This window comes from Poecilia latipinna, unplaced genomic scaffold (genome assembly GCF_001443285.1).
Source record: "Poecilia latipinna isolate Pla-1442-1.1 unplaced genomic scaffold, P_latipinna-1.0 Scaffold884, whole genome shotgun sequence".
Taxonomy (NCBI): Eukaryota; Metazoa; Chordata; class Actinopteri; order Cyprinodontiformes; family Poeciliidae; genus Poecilia; species Poecilia latipinna.
Genome location: NW_015113500.1, coordinates 232,190 through 253,573, shown reverse-complemented (window position 1 = coordinate 253,573; position 21,384 = coordinate 232,190). Strand labels below are relative to the sequence as shown.

At 38.6% G+C, this 21,384-nt stretch overlaps 1 protein-coding gene across 4 annotated transcripts in view; it reads left to right on the top strand.

Annotated features, from left to right (window-relative positions):
• LOC106957182 (MTSS I-BAR domain containing 1) overlaps positions 1-21,279 on the top strand; it is a 53,754-nt gene extending 32,475 nt beyond the window's left edge. Inside the window, exons 4-16 of one of the 4 annotated variants that reach the window (XM_015048451.1) lie at positions 3,202-3,286; positions 3,988-4,079; positions 4,194-4,268; positions 4,963-4,974; positions 10,044-10,201; positions 10,442-10,549; positions 11,947-12,044; positions 13,183-13,408; positions 14,096-14,167; positions 14,393-14,653; positions 15,061-15,228; positions 15,329-15,485; positions 15,969-21,279. In XM_015048451.1, coding sequence (XP_014903937.1) covers positions 3,202-3,286; positions 3,988-4,079; positions 4,194-4,268; positions 4,963-4,974; positions 10,044-10,201; positions 10,442-10,549; positions 11,947-12,044; positions 13,183-13,408; positions 14,096-14,167; positions 14,393-14,653; positions 15,061-15,228; positions 15,329-15,485; positions 15,969-16,612 — 2,156 coding nt within the window. In that variant the 3' untranslated portion in view covers positions 16,613-21,279. The remainder of the gene's footprint in view (positions 1-3,201; positions 3,287-3,987; positions 4,080-4,193; positions 4,269-4,962; positions 4,975-10,043; positions 10,202-10,441; positions 10,550-11,946; positions 12,045-13,182; positions 13,409-14,095; positions 14,168-14,392; positions 14,654-15,060; positions 15,229-15,328; positions 15,486-15,968) is intronic. The other 3 variants (XM_015048452.1, XM_015048453.1, XM_015048454.1) reach the window with 3 other exon arrangements.
• Positions 21,280-21,384: the final 105 nt, after the last annotated feature.

Here is a 21,384-nt window from a genome sequence, read left to right as displayed (position 1 = left end):
AAATGACTCCTTTGATTGTAGAAATGGTCATGACCGCTGCTGACTGGGTCTACTGTGGTTTTCTGGTGACTCTACAGACTGTGATCGCTTTGGCTCAAGTCTCATTGTTTCAGGGTATCAGCTGTTATATTTGGTTTCAGTTTAATGAAAGCTGATATATCTTCACTGACGTCGAGTCTGATTTTAGCTAATCGGATGTCAGTTGAAGATTTTACACTTTAAACCAGCAAGGTTTTTAGTGCCGCATCCATCAGTTCCATCGGGACTATAAAAATCTCAGTAGTTGGTCATCCATGCTGGCAGCATTACAGTGGTACTATATTTTAACATGGTCTTCTCGGTGACGGGCAGTAATAAGACAGGCAGAGGTCCTGAAGAGAAAATGAGAGTCAGAGTGGGTGTGACAGAGAAGTGTTAGAGGAAGGAAGAGGAAGATGTGAGGAAAGAAGGGAAGAGCAGAGGAAAGAAAAAAGGAGTCACTGGTGCATTGCAGTGTTCATCACCACGCCCTACACAACACAGGTTTGTTCACAACCGAGCAACTTTGAGCAAGACTCAAGCTGCATATCTGCTTCTGATTAAATGAATTCTGGCTAATTATCATTTAAGATAAACATCTGAGTTTAGACAACAAGGAGGTGAGCATGTCAAATCCTTCTCAAGTGTGTAGCAATGCAAGCATCTTGTTGCTGAAGTGTTTTTGTTGGATCTCTAGTCTGTCAAGCAGAGATGGAGAGACCCTTTCCCCAGGAGGGAGCGTCCTGTCAGGGGGAGAGAGAGGATGGCCATCTGGGCCCTATCAGGTGCCTGTGGAGCTTCTGCTGCACTGAGAATCAGTTTAGACTCCATCTATCGCCACCCTGCTGGAGTGTCCTTCAACAAAACCTTTACACCTCGTTGGATGTTTTGATTCACTTTTTTTCATTATTATTATTAATAGTTTAAACAATCTATATCGTCTTTAAACTCAATGACTCAAGGTGACGAGAGCTGATTTAAAAAAAAAAAAAAAAAAAAAAAAAACCCCTGAGGATTTTTGTTACACATATCTGAAGGCATCAGGAGAAACAACCAAATAACTTAAAGTCTACATTATCTCTAAGTGAGAGCCACACAAACTGCAGGAATTAACAGATTAACAGAAAACAGGAGAAATGAGCAAAGTGTTCTGCAGCAGATGGCCTGGCCCAAACATCAGGTCCTGCTCTCAGACTCCTGGAGTCGATGTGGGACTACATGGAGGGAGAGACCACAGTGAGATGAACTTAATCCGCAGAACTGTGGTTGTTTTTTCAGAGATCTGGGGAACAAGTGACCTGCCAAGCACCTTAATACAAAAAAAAAAAAAAAAAAAAAAAAAAAATGTTATGCACCTTGAGTGAAAACTTAGAACTTTGAAGTTTTCAGTGCTTTAAATCCAGAGGTTTAACATGGAATGATGTTGGATATTGTTACCCGACTCTTTGTGGAGAAGCGTTAGCAGTGTTTGACATTTGCAGACCTGTGGATGGTTTTACACTATGCAGTGTGCACAAGTTTGAACTGCTGCTGTTTGTGTTTCTGAATGGTCAATACACCTTAGGCATTAACGATTATTTATCTTGACTGTTTCAAGTTGTGTTTTCCATCTAGCTGTAGTATTGTAAAATCACTTCCATAAACTGGAATTAATGGGAATCCTGCACTATTTTGGGATTGGGATTTATTAATTAACTTTTTTATTGCTTAAAAAAGCAATAAAGGAGGTCCTTTATTACATTCCTTTTCTGCAAAAGGAATGTAACCCCAAAAGCAGTATAAAAGTATACTGGTCAGTTTGTATACGGGTCTGCATCAACAAAATTTACTTATTACATCAACTTACATTGGAACGTAAAATCTTCTACTCTGTAGATCCATTACACCAGATTATTTTTCAAACATTTACCTTTGCTTGTTTTGATAAGGGATCTCGGCTAATGAAGACCTAAATTCAGTTCCTCAGAAAATTAAAACATTACATAAGATTAGTAACTAATTCAGGCTATTGAACAGTTTGTCACTGATCCCTTTGCATTTATTGCAGCAGCAAGAAGCCTGTCTGTCCTGTTGGGTTTAATGTTTCTCCTCTTGGAGATGCTCCTGGCAGCCTGCTGGCCTGTCAGTCCCATTAAAGCATCCATTGGTGCTGCTGGCAGCGTAGGGAGGTGCCAAGTCCTTCCAGAAAGTTAATAAAGCATCTCCATAAAGCTTGTCAACAGAGGGAACAGTGAAGTGCTCTGACTTTAGACTTTACAAAACACAGTGGACTAAAACCATCTGATGACATATAGACCCCTCAAATCATCACCAGCTGTGGAAGTGTCACAATAGACATTAAGCAACTTCTGTGCCTCTGCCACTCTTCATTCAGTCTCTAGGATATGGATTTCCAAATTAATAATTAATTTGAAATGGGTCAACTGAATCCAGCTCTTTTTCCCCTTAGATGGATTGGTTTACCTCCAAGAACACGACAATTGCAGCTGATCCACCACACAGATGTGCCCAGCATACATGCTGCAGTCTACACCTTAACACTCAAACAAGCTTTGCTTCAAAAGCAACTCACAAAGCTGCAGTTACACCTAATGCTTGTGCAAGTGTTTTACATTATTTCTTTCTTCCACACAATTTTCTATTGATATACAGGGGACAGCAGGTTGTTAACAGCCAGCTTCTTTAGCAATGAGCTATAGCTCATTGCTAAAGAAGCTTAGCAATGAGCAATTTTTTTCTTCCCTCTATGGGAGTGATCTTCCTGCCATGTATTGTTTATATAACATTATAAACAACATATTGTTTATAAATATGGTAGAAATGACACTGTTTCTTCTTTTTTAGGTTTAGAGGTAATGTGTGAAATAAACTTTGGTTAACTTGGGGCTATGATTGTTAGGGTAAGTGTTTGGTGTGGGGCATAAATGCAGTTACTAAAATGAATGGGCGTCAATATATATGGGTAGAAATGTGATCATTTGTGTGTGTGCTTTTGGAATCAATACGATATTTACGTGAAAATATAGCGCAGCACAATAATGGTTGTATACCTTATACTCGTGTTGCTATGCAACACACTATCTTTTTTTTTTTTTTTGTCTGTGCAGTTTTTATTTGAAGACAGTTGATCAGTTGTTGCAGGTTTTGAAAGCCGACAGACTGTTTGTTTGTTTTTGTTGTCAGGAGGGACCAGAGATATCGGTTCAGCGCTCACCAGGATGTGCATGAGGCATCGCAGCATCGAGGCCAAGCTCCGTCAGTTTTCCATGTGAGTAGATACGAGTGTGTGATAAATGGGTACCATCTTCTTCATAGTCTTCCTAATAAAAACTATTTTTTTTAACTTTGCATAATGGTAACTCATCTCACACTTAGTCTTTTTCCTTCATTCCCTAAATAAATTTCTCCTCAAAAATGTGTGATGGCTTGGCCCTGTGTGAGTCCGATATGTCCCACAGTTCAGAATGAGAGAGTCAGTCAGGTTGAAATGGGCAAAAGATTTGCATACCATGTGGGCCGTCCTTCAGCTCCTCTGCTGATCCTGAGGTTTTCATAAGATGAAATTATAGATTTTACCAGGACAAAAGAAACCAAAAGCATTGTCCAAGTAACGTTAAAAGCCGAAGAGAGTGAAGATATTTTAGAAAATAATCACTTCTAGGACTGCAAAGGTACTTTGTGAAACAGGTTAAATTCGACTCCAGCAAAGAGAGTTTAGCAGGAGCTGCAGTTATTTCTTTAACACAACAATTTAAAATACTTGCAAATTCTACATCTACTACCTGCGATGTAGATGTTCTGATCCTCCTTGGTAAGTCATTTAAATTTGCACTCAAATTTTCCATAAAACTGATCTTCCAATTGACTAACTCTAAACTTTTAACTCTTTTCTATGGAACAAATGTAAAATAAATCTTGTTCCGGAGTGTTTTGTTCTGGAAAACCTTAACAGTGTGTTTATGTTTCCAGGGTGTTTCTGGACTGCCTGATTAACCCTCTGCAGGAGCAGATGGAGGAATGGAAGAGAGTGGCTAATACTCTGGACAAAGACCATGCCAAAGGTTTTCATAAGCACTCTTGCTTGTATTCCTCTGAATTAGTTTGTATGAGACACTAAGAATCAAGCCCTGGGTATGTTTTTCTATTTTTTTCTTTGTGCAATTGTCACTTGACAGAGTATAAAAAAGCCCGTCAGGAGATCAAAAAGAGATCATCAGACACTTTGAAGCTGCAGAAGAAAGCAAAGAAAGGTTTGTATTCTTTTTTTTATCTTGGCTCTTTAAGCTTACAAGTAAAAGTTGTCATTTAGGCAAGGGTTAGTAGAAGCAGGCATGGTTTTCTCAAAAAGCTAGAATAAAATATATATATATATAATTTGGACTCTATTTATATGTAAAACGAGTTTCCTTATGCAACAAAACAATCTGACATAATCATTTCAGATAATTTAGTTTTTAATTTTTTTAGCATGATTCAGACTTAACATTTTACAGATTAGTCAGACTATCTACTTGGTTAGCCAGCCTGCATTCTGCTGCTTTACAGATAAGAAACTCATTGTTTGCAAGCTGTAGTAGTTCTATTCAATCCGGTTTATCTATATAGCACCAATTGCATGGGAGGGTATAAAGTACTGTGTAACTCTATACTCTATCCAGCTAGATGTAGCTCTACTTTCTCTGGTACTTTCTCTGAAATCTCATGAAAGGAAATTGAAAAAATATGAACAAAAAAAGTTTTGTTTTTTGAAACCTTTTCCATTTACAGCCTTGATATCCCTTGATACTGTGTGGCAATATTTTATTTGGTGAAATAAATAAAATAAATGATTAGAAAAATGTCAGTTAACAAAATGTTAAAGTCTGACATTAAGTAACAATGTAACATTGTTTGTTCTCCTCCCTCCCTGGTCTTCCCCCGTCCAACATGATCAACTTTATACAGCTGATTTTTTCGGTAAGTTAATGGTTTGTAATCTTTCTTTTCTATCTTGTTAAACTCTTCCAGGTTGTTCAGTAAAAAAAAAAGAGAGACTGACTATTTCTATTCATGATACCTCTTCTGTTTTTTTTTAGTTTTGTTTGTACAGCTCAGTAGCTCAGCTCAGTTTTATAACCAGGGATTTATTTGGAACATATCATGACGGTACTCCGCAAAGAGGAGGTGAAAGATTGTAAATACATCAACAGTCGTAATGTCAGATGTTAAATAACAAACACATCTCCAGCCCTCTGTTGATGTCTCGAGTTTTATAAATCTCCCCCAGACCACATTTGTCAACGGGGGAGACGAAAACAAAAAAATGTTCTCATGCTGTTTAAATGTTTGTGACTCACGAAAGCCGAGGCCCTGAACACAACAAAGCCCAGTTTTATGCTAAACAAGATTCCTTACTGAAAAACATTTTTTATTGCTTCTTCAATAAAACTTACCATGACTTCCATAAGCGCGAGTGACACGAACACATAAAACCATAGAAGGGCAGCAGATCCTAACAGGAAACACTGAAATTCCACACAGTAAACACTTTGAAAACATGACAGAGATATGCTGTTAAATCGTCTTACTGATGGACTTCAACAGCAGCAGCATCTTTTAGCAGCTGCTGCTGCAGGACGTACCTAAATTCATACTAAATTTCAAAGCTTTTGTTTGTGCTGCATATTCAAAGAGTTTGACTTTATTTCTCCTCCTTTAAATATTTTTCTCAACACCTGTCAAGCTGAGAAGTATCAGTTTATTGGTGTGAGTCACAAGAAATATTTTAGTTGCTTGATTTTATTTATTTATTTATTTTTTCAATGAAATAACCGATATGCTCAATTCTTTGATACCATCTTACTGGATATTTCTGCAGCTTTTAATATGGAAAACATGACAACAACTGTCTGTGCATTCTGAAATCGGTTTGTGAGGGTAAAGAACATGTTGTTTCAATTCTGTGGAGATGATTATTCTCTGAAGGGGCCAGAGGTAAATGTTGACATCCATTACAGAGTTATTTCTGGCCAGCACCTAAATATCTAATCTCGGTCTTGCTGATTTATTCTGATACTCCCCAACTGTACTCCTCGTGAGCCATTTGAAGACTTGGGATTAGTGAAATTTTGCCTGAGCAGATACTCAGTGTCTTGAAAACATATTTTGATACCTCATAATTTGGAGGCTCTATAAGGTCAACAGTTTCTGAAAATTCTTAAACTGCCCCAATAATCCATCAAGCAAAGACACAATATTGATAAGCTAAAGGATTTGGAAAAGATCAGTGCAATTACTACATGTAATTTCAGTCTGAATCATGGATTGCATTATGACAGAACTCAGAAGTTTATGATAAAAGACTTGTTTGAGCTGAGCCTTGTGAAGAAAATAAACAGGACCTTAGATTGACCCCAGAGGACCCTCAGATGTGGTCAAGCCGCTTCGATCGTCTGGCACTCCCAGGCTATTATTGGTGCCCGAGAGGAAACTCCCTTTGCCGTGGCTTTGAATGTTAAGAGTAGAGGGAGTTTCAAAGAAGAAAAATGGGAGGAGAGACAGCTGATAGAATTGGATGAATGTTATGTAAGAAAGTGAATAAACAAATATCAAAGATTCTTTAAATTATGTTCTGAAAGATTTTTATATACAGAATATGAATCTGTGTGCAGTGTTGTGAAAAAGTATCTCCTGTGAATGCTTTGTTTGCCCAGCGTCTCTTTTATTGTTGAGTCATGAACTCTGATCCTATCTGGAACAAGTGAGACCTGTTGGTATGAATATCTCATTACTTTTGCAAATAAAATCGTCATTTATAATCTGCATGTTGTATCAACTCAAACTATCTTCGTCAAATTTAAAAATGAGTTTGATCCAAAACATGATAGTGTGACAAAACCAGAAATAAAGGAAACTGTAAGGAGACCAAAACCCAGCCAGCATGCCTAGGTGGGACCCATGTGGGGACAAGGAGGGCAGACTATATGGGTCCCATATGGGTTTGTCCGCGGGTTCCACGATGGCCCCACATGGGTTTGCCCATGTAGGGCCACAGCCCACATGGGCCCTGCATGGGCCCTAATTGGACAAAACCCATGTGGGCCACCACCATATAGGGCCCATGCAGGGCCCATGTGGGCTCTGGCCCATGGGCAAACCCATGTGGGGCCATCATGGAACCCGCGGACAAACCCATATGGGACCCATATAGTCTGCCCTCCTTTTCCCCACATGGGGCCCACCTAGGCATGCTGGCTGGGAAGCTTTTTCTAGGTAGGCCTACACCCTGCGATGTGCCCCTTTATGAGACATTCTCAAACCCACCTCCATAAACACCACACTAAACCCAATATAAGCTGAAATTTGAGCAACTGCTATCTCAAATGGATTAACTGGGCTTTTGTCTTGGCTGGATTGTAATGAACAAAAAAGGAAGAATGGATAGAGGAGAAAATGAAAGAAAGAGGGTGAAATGAAGAAAACTATAAAAACCGTGGAAAAAAAAAAAAAACATTCCCGTCTCTTGAAAGCGAGGCTTTTTCTGTTTATCACTGAAGCATCTGCTTGGAAAAGTTTAGTTGGAAGGAGACAGACTTTGCTCCTATCAGTCAGCCTCGCCACAGAAGCTGGCTTTGGACCTCGCTGGAGGAATGAAGAACTTTAATTACATGTTTATGTCTGCCATCAAACACAGAAGGCTGGATTTCTAAGCGGGAATCTTAAAGGATGAAAAAAGTAAAGCCTTTCTGGTGCAAGAAACAAACAAAAGCTGCAGTGAATAATAAAATTAGTGGACTAAATGGGATGTGTTGGCAACTCTAAGCAGCTTGAGCCCTAGGACATTGCGACAAACATTTCACACTTTGTCATCTTTTATTGTGAACAAACCCATGATAGACTGAAAGCAGTAGAGCCATTCTTCATTGGGTCAGATAGTTATTGTTTAAAGGATAGTTGACTTTAAGTAAATTACATTCCTGCTGCCTTAAACCCATCTTCTGAGTAATTCAGCTAATTACCTGACCAATTGGGGCGGCTGATAGAGCACTGAACTTTCTAGTTCAGCATATGAGGCAACTGTAGTTCCACAAAAATGAAAATGTATAACTTGATTTAAATGTTATGCAATAGTTACTGGTATTACTACAGAAATAATCAAACATTGAATTAGGGTAGGGTTACTTCATTAGTTAATTCATTAGTTTTATCTATAATAATTATTTACTGTTTAATAGATGATGAACTCCTTTACTTTGCACACTGTTACTGTCCATCTATTTCCAAACATCTGAGTTTGTCTTCTTTGTAAGTGAGAATATACATAAAGCCCTTTTTTCAGCCAGTTGACCATCAATGTGCAGCAAAAGGTGGAGATGGGGCGATGTAAAAATACTTTATGCTTTTTGCTGCTGGAGAAAACTTTGGTCACTTTAGCGCCGTCTCTGGAATCTCATTAAAAGAACTTTGAGCTGAAGGAACAATATGACTGAAACATCTTAAGCTTTTTAGCGCTAGATATATTCTGACACTGGTAACCATTCCCATATACATACGTAAAAGACTAATGAAACATTCATACCAAAGCTTCTTTCTCTGTAAATTAACACTCATTTATAACAAATCCCATTTATGACTACTTATTTAAACTGTCACTTTAAACCAGTTTTTTTTATTTTTTTATTATTATTTTAAAGAGCAGGGACACAACCAAATCTTTTAATGTAAGCTTGTGGTTTGAAAGTAAACATGATGAGAATAAACTGACTATAGAGTTGAGCAGGATCTGAAATATGATGCCATCAGAGGGGATTGTGAGGACAACATAACTGACAGACTCTCTAAAATTAATAATCTTCAGCACCTAAAGGGGGGGGACGCTTCCATGATGGGACATATATCCTGTTACAGTAGCTGGTAGAGTGAAGTCTGAGCATGCAGACGAAGCTGGTCTTCTGTGGAACATTACACTCTGTCCCTTTACAAATGAATCTGGTTTGGCTGCATGCTTCACATAAAAACATATCAAGCCAGATGTTTTCCAAAAGCAGTTGAGTAATTCCACATGTTTCCATTTCTTCATCAAAACTGCAGAGATTATTAGCAGTCCTCTAATAATGTGTTTTAATTGGACTCCAGCAGTTGTTTGTTTCCCAGCTCATCTGATTGGCTGTTTGAATCTGTGATGTGGTTTACTGGTTAGTGGGAGTCTCTTATTGTTGTGAAGCCGTTGGAGTGCTTGTAGTGTGAGAACAGAGGTCTGTACAGAAGTTCTGAACGGTGAAACTGGATCCCACAGCTGGATGATAAACTGGATTTGGTTTGCCTGAAGCTGTCCGCCCCCTCCCTCTTTATTTCCTCTTTGTTTCTCCTAGCCATTAAATCCTCATCTTAATTATGATGACATCAGCGTGATAAAATGTCCCCATGTACCACACAGAGAGTTTGATCCAAAATCCAGGTCTCTGTTTGACTGCCATCTCAGATTCTTTTTTCATATTTTTATTTTTCTTGATTCTTTTTCTGAGCAGTTTGACCCCCTTTTTTATTAATTAATGTATGGCAAAGACTTTTTTTCCAAAAAAAAAAAAAAAAATTCATATTTTGAAACTATCTTTAAATATATGATTTTTAATTGCATTGTTTAAGTTTAGCTCTTGAATTTTAATGTTTCTAACTAAGCAAAGTAAATATTTAGTGGGAAATTAATCAGCTGCATGGTATTTTGTTAAACACTATTGGTTCACTGGGTTTTATTTAGGGATATCAAAGGAGAAGGGGTTAAATCCTATGCACGCCAGAATTTTATTATTTTTATTTGATGAAAGGAAAAAAAAAATCCTCCTTCAGAATTAAATACCAATTTGTGTTTGTGTAAGATATAAATTCCTATTAAAATTCAGATTAAAACTTGACAAAATGTAATAAAAAAAGCCGTAAGGTAATGAATATGCAAAGCACAGCAGACGGCAACCTGTGTGAGCATGTCTTAGCTTTTCCTCTGCGGTATGATGCATTATAGCTGTGTCTACCTAAATCTGTGTGTTTAGGTCGCGGAGACCTTCAGCCCCAGCTGGACAGCGCCATGCAGGACGTCAGCGATAAGTACCTGCTGCTGGAGGAGACGGAGAAGCAGGCGGTGCGGAGGGCGTTGGTGGAGGAGAGAAGCCGTTTCTGCATTTTTGTCTCCATGCTGCGGCCAGTCGTGGTCAGTGATGCGTTCAAAAATGTTTATGCTTTCAAACAAATGGTTTGATGTGAAATTGTGTGAAGAAAGATTAGTGTTTCCACATCAGTCATAGTAATATATATTTTTAAGGTTGCTAAAATCATCAGATTCTACATAATAATCATACTGAGCATTCATTTTTAAAATGACTGACTTCATTCTGCAGTTATTTAGTTGTGCAGACTTGGAGCGCTCTGATCTGATGTGTTTGCATGTCAGGATGAGGAGATGTCCATGCTGGGGGAGATCACCCACCTCCAGACTCTCACAGATGATTTGAAGATCCTGACCATGGACCCACACAAGCTGCCTGCCTCCAGTGAGCAGGTACCAGTGTTTGACACAAGATGAATCTGATTCTGCTTAGCTGTGCATGCTAATACACTCTCAGTTATTTCTCAAACTTCCTGTATGAACAAAGATTAACTGTCAGAGACAAAAACCTGCTCATCGTTTCATTGTAAATCAGAGTTCTTGCTTATAAATTTTTGTTGCTTTTCTTTCTCTTCATGAAGCTCCAACAAGCTCCTAATATTTCTTTCCTCTAATGCAGCTTTAATCTAATTCATATTTGCTCTACAGAAGTAAGAATTCCACTTTAAACTTTTAACTAAGCAACTAGGTTGAAAATAATGTAGAAAGCTGATCAGTGATTCAGAAAATATCATTAGTTGATTCTTTTTCTTTTTTGTTTTTTTCAGTCCAACTTTCCAAATGTTTTTATTTTATCTGAGACGTTGCAGTTTAGTGGAGTTCTGGACGGAATTCTGTGAAGTACAGATCCAACTGGAACACCACATTTTGGATAATTGTTCATTGACTGAAAAGTGGGAGTATGTGCGTCCTTTAAGGAGCCAAAACCTGTTTGACGGAGCTGGAAGCCAACTAGCAGATGGTCGGCCTCCACTTACTCTGACACAGTTTCTGCCAGCAGTGGATAAATCAGTTCAAATGATCAAATCTATGTGAAAAGCGTATCGTTTAAGAATAATTTCCATCTTTTATAACTACTACACTTTGCAAAAAAAAAAAAAAAAATGATTCCAGTAGAAATAATTAAACATCTATTTCTGCATAAGTGAAAGAACATTATTCCAGAGACGTTAATTACCTTCATCAGATGAATCCTTAATGTTTCTTTACATTAGAAACCAGCAGTAAACCTAAACATATCATGCTGCATAATTACAAGCAAGAGATTTTCTTTAGCTATAAATAAAATATAACACGATTCCTATTTTGCTTGTAGTTGACAACAATTTAACTCATGTCTTTATTTCCTTCTGTCCTTTCCCTCCTTTTTTCTTTCCTTCTTTCATTATTTCTCCATTTGTTTCTTTATCCCTTCTATCATTTTCCTTTCGTTTCATTACCTGCTGTAACTTCTCAATAAACCTTGGTATTTAAACATTTTAAATTGGTGTAACACATTGGAGAGTTTAATATGGAAAAATCTGGAATATTTATATGAAACATGTTGGAACCTTGAATTTATGTTTTCTTTCTGCCATCCACAGGTTAATGCAAACTTTGCAGATGTGTTTTTATATATATATATATATATATATAATATATATATATATATATATATAATGCTAATGAACTTGTATATCAAGAGCATTATCTCCCATGCCATCTCCTTCTCCACAAAGAAGCGTCAGAACCAGAAACTTTCCTTAATCCTCCTTTTTTTAAAGACTGTTTTCTTTTCCCTGTTTCTGCAGGTAATTGTAGACCTGAAGGGCTCAGAGTGCACCTGGTCTTACCAAACTCCTCCCTCCTCTCCAAGCACCACCGTATCCAGGAAGTCCAGCATGTGCAGGTGTGTTTGACAGCAGAGCCCTGCACTTAACATTGTTATGAAACCAGAAAACCAGGAAGGTTCAATAAGAACATCAATCAATCACAAACTGAATCCTTTGTGTCTTTATCGTTGGCTGCACTTTTTACAGCTTCAGAAGACCATTTGGACCAATTTGGGAACATTTGCTAGTTTTAGGGGGTTTTTTTCACCTAACTGTGGATTTTATGTCTCATTTTATTATCTTTTGTCATTTAATTGTTAATTTAGGACAGTGCTTTTTCTCTGCATTTGTTTATTTTGCATTTACTCATAGGATATTTTTAAATGCATTTAGACTTCTTTTTTATCTGCTGTATATTTTCTCCACCGTTTATGACGATTTTATGCTTCACATTTTTTAATGTCTGATCTCTGAGTATTTTAAAAAATAAATAAATTACAGCCCTTCTGGGAGTCTTTGTTGGATTTTTCTATGGGTTAAGACTTGGAGCTTTAAGTGTTTTGGATCACTTAGCCTGTTTGGTTCAGCCAGCAGACGGATACCAAACTGTTCATTATCTGAGCAACCAAACTTGGTGAACTGAGAATCAATTCCCTACTGCCACCTTGTGGTTACTACGTTGACCGTTTTTTTTTGTTTGACTTTTTCTTTTTCCTGAAAATCCCAATTTTCTTAGTTTTTCAGTAGGTTTTGTGAACATTTTATAAAATCTGCTCTTGTCCTTATGCTTCTGAGGATAAACTTGTCTTTTGGTCTCGGTGCAAACTTATCTCTGTGGTTTTGGTGTCAATCCAGATATAATTATCTTAGAAAACCGATTGCGGTCTGGCTTGACTCACTGTGAAAAAGTGATGATCCAAACTTGGATGCAACTGTTGCTGCTTTTAAGTTCTTAAACTTTAAGAATCTCTAAATGAATCATAAATTGTTCTGTCTATATGCACAGCATCGGGGTTTTCTTTTATGTTCCAATACATGATTGCCCTTTTGATTTTCATTCTTTACAAATTTAGCATTAGCATAGTAGGACTTTGAATGAATAAAGGCAATATGTCGTCTTCACAAAAATCCCAAGCAAACAAGAGTTTTCCCCAAACACACTTTCCCTTTTAATGAAGTTGAGCCATCTAACATTCCTTCTCCTTCGTCACACAGCAGCCTGAACAGCGTGAACAGCAGCGACTCTCGCTCCAGCGGCTCACACTGCCACTCCCCCACCTCCCACTTTCGTTACCGTGCCTCCTCCTCCTCATCTTCCTCGGTGCTGCCCCAGCAGACGCCGGCTCGTCTCTCTTCGGTCTCCTCCCATGACTCTGGCTTCATTTCCCAGGATGCCTACCAGTCCAAATCCCCTTCACCAATGCCTCCAGACAACTTGCAGGTAACGGTTGCTGGTTGGTTCCTAACGCACCTGAACACCTCTGTCTGGAGAATTTCTAAGCATCTCTTTATTAAAGATGTGCTCCTCTGATCCTCTGCTCAATGTTTTAGTTTAACCTCAACTAACAAGTCTTAGTTTGACCTCAGTCTGACTTTTTTTTTTTCATATTTTTGTGAACTGAGGTAATACAAAAGTCTTCTACTGCAGGAAAGATGCTGCCGTTTTGCATACCGGGTTGCATACAGCAATAACTTTTGCATTTCCAGTAACATGTACAGCATGCAATTAAAATCTAAATGTTTCAGCTTTGTGTTATTGTTTGTAAATTCATGGCTTCATGTCTCTGCTCACCTCATGACATCTTGGTTTGGTTAAATATGACAAACAGCATTTTAATGTTCAGTGGGGAAAAAAAAAAGCTAAACATCTCTGATTCATGGTTGACCTTCATCATCTTCTTTTACATAAAATTTCTGTGTCGTTGGCTTTTTTACAAGCCTGTCTTGACTCCTCGGCTCTATCATTGGATTTCATTAAGATTTGCTCCTTTTATTTTGTTTCGCTTTGTTGTTGGTTTTTTCTATTATTTGTTTCTGCGTCTCTTGTCTTTATCTTGCAGACAGTTTGTTTTGTTTTTCGGTGTGCTTTGCTGTGCTGCAGTTGTGTGTCTCTGCTTTGTTCACTCAGTCTGTCAATGAGGAGTCCTCCTCTTCCTCTTCCTCTCCCTCACATCCTGAGCCCAGCTCCGGGCAACAACAGGTGAACGAATACATGTGGAAACACATGCTGGTAATACGGTTATGCCTATTCTGTTATCAATGAGCACCGACTTAGAGAACAAAAAACTACCCTACTGAGGTTGACCCACACTCGGAACCCCTTCACAAAATAGAATTTTCCCATCTTCGCCACGTTTTCATACCAAACCACCATCATTAATTTTGCACTTGTGTTTCTGCCTCTCCTTCACCCGCTCACCTTCAGTTGCCAAATGGCTTTGACCATCACGCTGCCCTCTGTCTTCACGGAGTGGTCCTGCAGGGCCTGGACACCCACCTCCACCCTTCATACGTCACCTATTCCTCTTCCTCCACCACCACCTCCCCCATCTCCTCGCCCTCCTATCAGTGTGTTTCACCTACCTGGGCGTGGTCTCGCTCGGGTTTCAGCCAAACGGGAGAGCTCTCGCCTCCCGGCCCGTCAGGGATTGGAGTGATCCCATCATCCAGAGTCCCGTCCTGGAAGGTTTGATCCGCATTCCTCCATGATTTCCGCCCATTTTCCCTTCAGTTTTTCCTTATTTCATCTCTGCTCTTTTCTTTCATAGTGGAGGCATCCAAGATGCACAAATTGGAAACAGAAATCAGATTATTTTCCTCTGCTGGTTAGATAGTTTAATGCTGCCAAGCAAAGCTTCACACTCAAAACAAAAGACTATTAAATCTGCAGAATGTAACTAAGAAAGTAGAGGAGTTTTTTTTTTCACAGATGTCTTATACTGTCTTGGCATAATGATAATTTTAACAAAACTATATTTTTCATAAAAGTTGCATGGTGCAGCTTTAACTGCACCCATTAACACAGATTTTCATTCCCACATCTTTGCTACGAATGGAATTACAATAAGATGTTGAACTTTTCTTCTTGTGCAGGACTGGGCCAAACCAGGTCCGTACGACCAGCCGATGGTCAACACTCTGAGGCGGAGTAAAGACAGGAGAGATACTACAGATCCCAGCAGCCACCAGGGCTCTAATGTCACCACTCCAGTTGAGGACCAACAGGGGATTAAAGGAAACCACACTGTGATGTCTTCAAAAGTCTGTTTAAGGAGAAAAAAAACAAAAAAAAAACATTCAGAGACAGAATTTAAAAGCCAAAGATGCAAACCTTGACGATGATCTCTTGCCTCCACTCCAGGGGGAGAAGGAGGCCCACGAGGAGCTGGCCAGAGCTCTGGCCCGAGGCCTCCAGCTGGACATCCACGGCTCCAGCAGGGACTCGCTGCAAGGCTCCAGTGGCTACAGCAGCCAGACCAACACACCCTGCTGCTCAGAGGACACCATCCCTTCACAAGGTGCATGCACACATTGTTACTACTACTGTTACTACTGCTACTGACACAATACTACAGTAACATACGGAATAATTTTACCCTCGTAAAATTCCATAAAGCAGGATGTTTTTCAAACAGACAGGAGCTTATTTATAGTCATTAATTTTTTAATATAGATGAAAAAGTACTAGTTTCACTGGCAAATTATTTCACTTATAAAAAATGTCTCGTCATAAGTTAACATACTGGTGGAGCTAGTACTGTTTCAATAATATTAAATAATTATTGACTTAAAACAAGCTCCTATATCTTGCTTAACAGTTACTTGTAAGTTAGAGTTGTCTTATTTCAAATGTGCCAAGATGTTTGTGCTAGAAACTAGACAAATGCATGGTTAGATTTTGTGTTTTTACAGTATTATAGACAAGATTTTGATTGAGAAAAGCTTTAGCTAAGCATTTATCCTGGCTAAACTTACCTTGACAGTTTCTTTGCTCTCCACAGTGTCAGACTGCGACTACTACTCTGTCGGTGCTGATCAGGAGGGCGAACATCAGTCAGACTTCGATAAGTCCTCAACCATCCCAAGGAACAGTGACATTAGTCAGTCCTACCGCCGCATGTTTCAGTCCAAGCGCCCTGCTTCCACTGCCGGTCTGCCTTCTAATCACTCAGCCATCATTACCCCTGGGGTGGCTACGATTCGACGGACTCCATCATCCAAACCCAACTTACGTCGACCCTCTGGGGGCCTGAACTTGGGTCCAATCCCTATCAAGCCCCCTATGATCCCAGTGAAAACCCCTACTGTGCCTGAACATCCTGGTTTCCCAAGCAGAGCAGAAGATGGTAATACACCACGGACCCCGTTAAGCCCCCCTACCACCCCTTTGTCACCTAGCAGCAACGGGCCGCTGTCACCAAAGTCCGTCGCCTGGGGAACCCAGCAGCCGGTCGAAGGATCAGATCCTCCTACCCCACCGCCTCAGCCGGGCAGTCGGCTGACAGAATGGGAACGCCGGCCTCTCCCTGAACTCCTGGAGGAGACGGAGTACTGCGAGATGGAGGACTTTCTGGTGACTATCCGGCGAGGCGTTAAACTCAAGAAGACAATGTCCAATGACCGATCGGCTCCCATTATTCACTGAAACCACCAGGGTCAACTGGACTACACATTCTGTCACTTTCACAATATTGTCTTGAAAGGACAGAAAATGGCTGTAGTGAGCAAGAGTTACAACCTGAAATTGTGCCAAAATAGTTGGAAGTTGCCCTGAGACTGATCGAGGATCAGTTTGAGTGTAAGGAAATAATTGAAACAAGAAACTTTGACCACTGGTACCTTGGACAAGTCTGCTTTGCTGTACATGGTTTCACAAAGAGGACGATCAGTTAAAAAACAAAGGAAAGTTGGTCTTATTCCATTTTACAAACAAGCATACATACTGAGAACTCAATACTGGTTCTAAATTAGGGAAAGTTTGGTCAGAATCAAGCAGGCGGTGTAGAAGGACCATTTTAGGAGTCTTAGTTGCATTTGACCAGTGAAATATCCTGCAGGGGATTACTACAATGGTCACTGATCTGAGATTTTTGCCTCAGGGCAACTTCAAGATGTAAAAGAAGGAAAATGATTTACTTGTGGATTTTGAGAGAGTTGGATAAAGTCTTTCTGGTAGAGGAGAAGGCTTAAATGAAATGGAAAGAGAAGAAGATGAAATAGAAAGATTCAGAGCAACTGAGCAATTTCAAAAAAATGACAGATTATGTGTGTGTAAATATTCATTTTTTTTTTGTTCTATGCTCATTTCACATCCTCATAGTCACCTTGTTTCAACTTAATGTGCCAAAACACCCCAAAAATAGTTTCCATGTACCTGAAATGATCCCAGTTTTGTGTAACCGGTTTTCTGTTTTGTTTATGTAGGGTAGCACATAGAGTGTAATCCTTCACTACAAATGGTTTAATGCTACAGTTAAACAGTAGACTGCCCTGCATGATGTTACAGTTTAAGTCATTTTTAGATTTGAAAGTGAAATAAATCCCAGCATTGATTGCAGTTCGGTAAGCTAAATCTGCTTTACTGTGCAAACCCATCCATGCCTGTAAACTTAAAATTAAGAAAAAAAAATCTTTAGGTACTGTTAAATATTTATTTTTTGTAATCTAGGTTTGACTTTTGTTTTAAATATTTGTTTTCTGTAAAGCACTTTGAATAATTCAGACAAATTAAAAAACTGCAACAGTTAGCAATGAATTACTGCAAACTGTAAACCTATATGTGCCAACGTTACTGTATGTGTTAGCATACATAGCACTACTAGAGGCTGTTACTGCCTTTCTCTGGTAATTGGAGTAAATTGTATTGGTCTGTTGTGGTGAAGCCTTTGTGCTGATATTAGCTGGCACTGGTGTAAGCAGTAGTGGAAAATATTTTAGTAAAAAACATTATTTAGTCGGACTTTAAAGTTGAGTAGCGTGCTACAGTAAACAGAGTATTAATGCAAATCATAGAAATATGTGAGGATTTGAAATAGAGATTTTCTGGGGACAATCATCAAGAATTTAAATTGCATTAAAATGTTTTTAGTTCAGTTTTAAACTCGGTGAAAATGTGCTGGAAGCCTTTCAAAGAAAGAAATGGTAGATTGGAAAATCAAACATTCTTTTTTTTTTGATTTGCAGTCATTTTGTGGATGGAAAAAAACTTGCATTCAGATATTGTAATTTACGAAATTACCACTGTCCTAATTATCGAAAATTCTTTTGAAATTGGATATTATAGAGGGTTTTTTTTTAATTTATACTTTTTTATGTTGATCAATGTTACGGAATTTTAATTATTAATCCAAGACTTCCTGGTTCTGTTGGGTATAAACAGGACATAACAGAGGTCCATTCCCCCAGCCAGAGGAAATGCCATTTAGGTAAGGCAGATGTATGTTGACTAAGAGTCAGAAAGAAAGTCTCATAAAAATAGATACTTGCCTAACTTTGCCCATACCTACTGTCAGAGCAATAAAGAAAATGCTGAAAATAACTAGAACTGTGACAAATCTAACTTGCCAACATACACGGTGAGGAGGGTAAGAATGAAAAGTTAGAGAAATGTATAAAAAAAGTGTCACGTTTGGTCCTCCAGTGCCTGGTGTCGACTGAGCGACGTGGCATGAGTCTGTGTGTTGCAGTATGCAATAGTTCTCCATTGTCTGGTCTCACTCTACCCAGTTAATGTCTGGTTTGGACCTGGCAAGTTGTGGGTCTCCATTGGCGGCGTGTTATTCATTATGTGGACATGAACATGGGTGGGCCATGAGATAAAAGCGTAGTCCACACATGTACCCTTGGACGGCCAGTTTCACTAAAATCTCTTGATATATTTATTGATTGCGGGTTGTTTGGTCCACTTGACTCTACATGCTCTCTTCCACCACAATTGATAAAAAAGTTTGGACCTCAATGTTTGACCATGGAATTATGGTTTCCCATGTTAATTGAAAATGGTGGTTGAGATATTATTCCACAAGTTTACAAAGTCCGGCCTTCAATTGTCCATTGACATAAATCAATCAAGTTGCTTGAATGTCAGGCGACCAAGTGCAGTCTGCTACAAATCAAATGGCGTGTACATATTATCTGGCTTTTACCACCCTGAGGAGGTTCCAGAAGACAGGAAAGAATTGTGCAGGATCTGCAAATGGAGATGAATTTGGCTGAGTAGGACTGGGAAAGAACCAGTTGAAGCCACGCCCATGGAGAAGAGGCATATTTTATGGCCCATCGTATTCAGGAGACCGTTTCCTTTGTCACCAGGCAGGTGCTTAATGTGGCGTCATACTAGTGAGATGACAAATGTGACACATTTGTATGCCTCATGCTTGTCCTAGTCAATGGACTGTGTTATCAAAAGTACCTCTGCCCTAACTGTACCGTACCATTGAATGATGGAATACGGGTCGGTTGCATGGGTCACTGTTACAAAAGACACAGACAAAATAGCATCCCCATACCTTCCTTGTGTGTTTTTACCAGAGGTGCCATGCTTTGGGGGGAACTGCAGTGGATTTATTGGGTTTCTAATTCCCTCAACTCTTAAATTTCCACCGTTGAGACACAACGGTTAAATTGTCCCATCTTAAAATCTCATTTTGAAAGTAAAGATTCAGTCTCACCCAATTTTTCCTTCTAACTGTAAGTTTATCTGCTAGATGTTTAATAATCAAAAAGGTTTATATGTTGGCATTAGTGAGTAAACGACACAAAAACCTCCTTGTGCTGCCAGAAACTGCTATAATGTGGCATCTTCACACATTTAAATTATTTATTCTTTTAAATATATATATACTGTATATGCATTTACATTTCTAAATTACCAGCTGTACTTTTACAGTATATGAAACCTATAAAGATAGTTGATATGCATGATAATTCATGCCTTTTTTGGTTCATAATTTTCCACTAGAACTCCTCCCCTTAGTTAGCATCACTCTAAAGGACCCCATTTACTCTTCCACCCTGTAATGTTCCACATGAATCATAAATGTGTCATATTTCTTGTGACTGCTGTGTGTGAGAACTCAAGCCTGTCCTGTTTCCCACTCCAGGTTTACAAAAACAGTTGTGTAGCTGATGCGATGCCAAGCGTATGAAGCTGAATGTTTGAGCCTGTGACCAACCAACAGTGGGTGATTTTTCCCACTGAGGATCAGACGAGTATCAGGAGTTGCATCCAGTTGTAGCGTTAAAATATTCTGCTTGACTATCTGCACCGTTCCTCAGTGTGTTCAGTCAGAAATGTTATTTAAAGTTTAACTCGAGTTGGATCTACAACCATTTTTGTCCTGTGCTCGGCGTGTTTACATGCCATTTCTGTCAGTGTCTCCTTAAAACCCTTTAACGTTTGGCCTTTGACACAAGCTGCCAAATTTTTTTTACAGTGTATGCTGAATAATTTGAATTTAGGTTTTGTATGCTTTTCTTACTTCAGGTGCTCTTCTGTGAAGCTTTGCAATCACTCCATTGATAAATTGTTCCAGCTATTTATTTTCAACTTAGTTTTTTTTTTTTTTTTTTGAGAGAGAGACTGTAAAGTTATCGTTTTACCCCAGTAAAACTTTTATTTTAGATTTATTATAGGCTTATTGTGGGCTACCTGCTGTACATTCTGGCATTTGTACATTTGTATAAATGGTCTAATTGTGCAAAATTAGAACATTTCAGTTGATCTGACTAAAACCTTTGAACAGTAAGACAAGCATGCTGTCTTGGGAACATTGGTTTTGGTGTTTGGAGGTGGGTTATGTCTGGGGAGATAGATGCTAAGAAAATATTTGATAAAAATCTTAAAATTCTTGTTTGATGTTTTATTCTTTTTGGTTTACTTTTAATTTTTCTACTATTATTTTAAGATTTAGGCACTCAGTGATAGTAAAAAAAATTACATCAAGAACAGATTCCTAACAAAACAGATGTTAACATTAAATCAGGAAAGTAAACATTCTGTTAAGACTTGCTAACACAAGTTTAAAAAATGTTCTGGGATATAAATACTAAGCTCCTGGCCTAATTGTCAAACCCACCTCCAAACAAGTTAAACTAAAATTACTTCAAATTTGTCCACAATCATATCCTTACTAATGCTAATATTGTTGTATGAGACATGCTTGTTTTTTTCTCCCTTTGGTAAGTTTTTGAATTTTTGATTTTCTTATTCGTTATTTCATTCAGTTGTCACACGAATGTAAATTTTTCTACCGTTAACTCAGATGAATAAATTCCCCACGGGCTTTTAACACAATAAAGAGTAAAGCTGGATGTGTTGCGATGCGTGTTTCTTCTTTCAATTGAGTTAATTCAACAGACGGATTTAAGAGGGCTTTAATTTAGCAAATCAAAACACTTGTTTCACTATTTTAATGC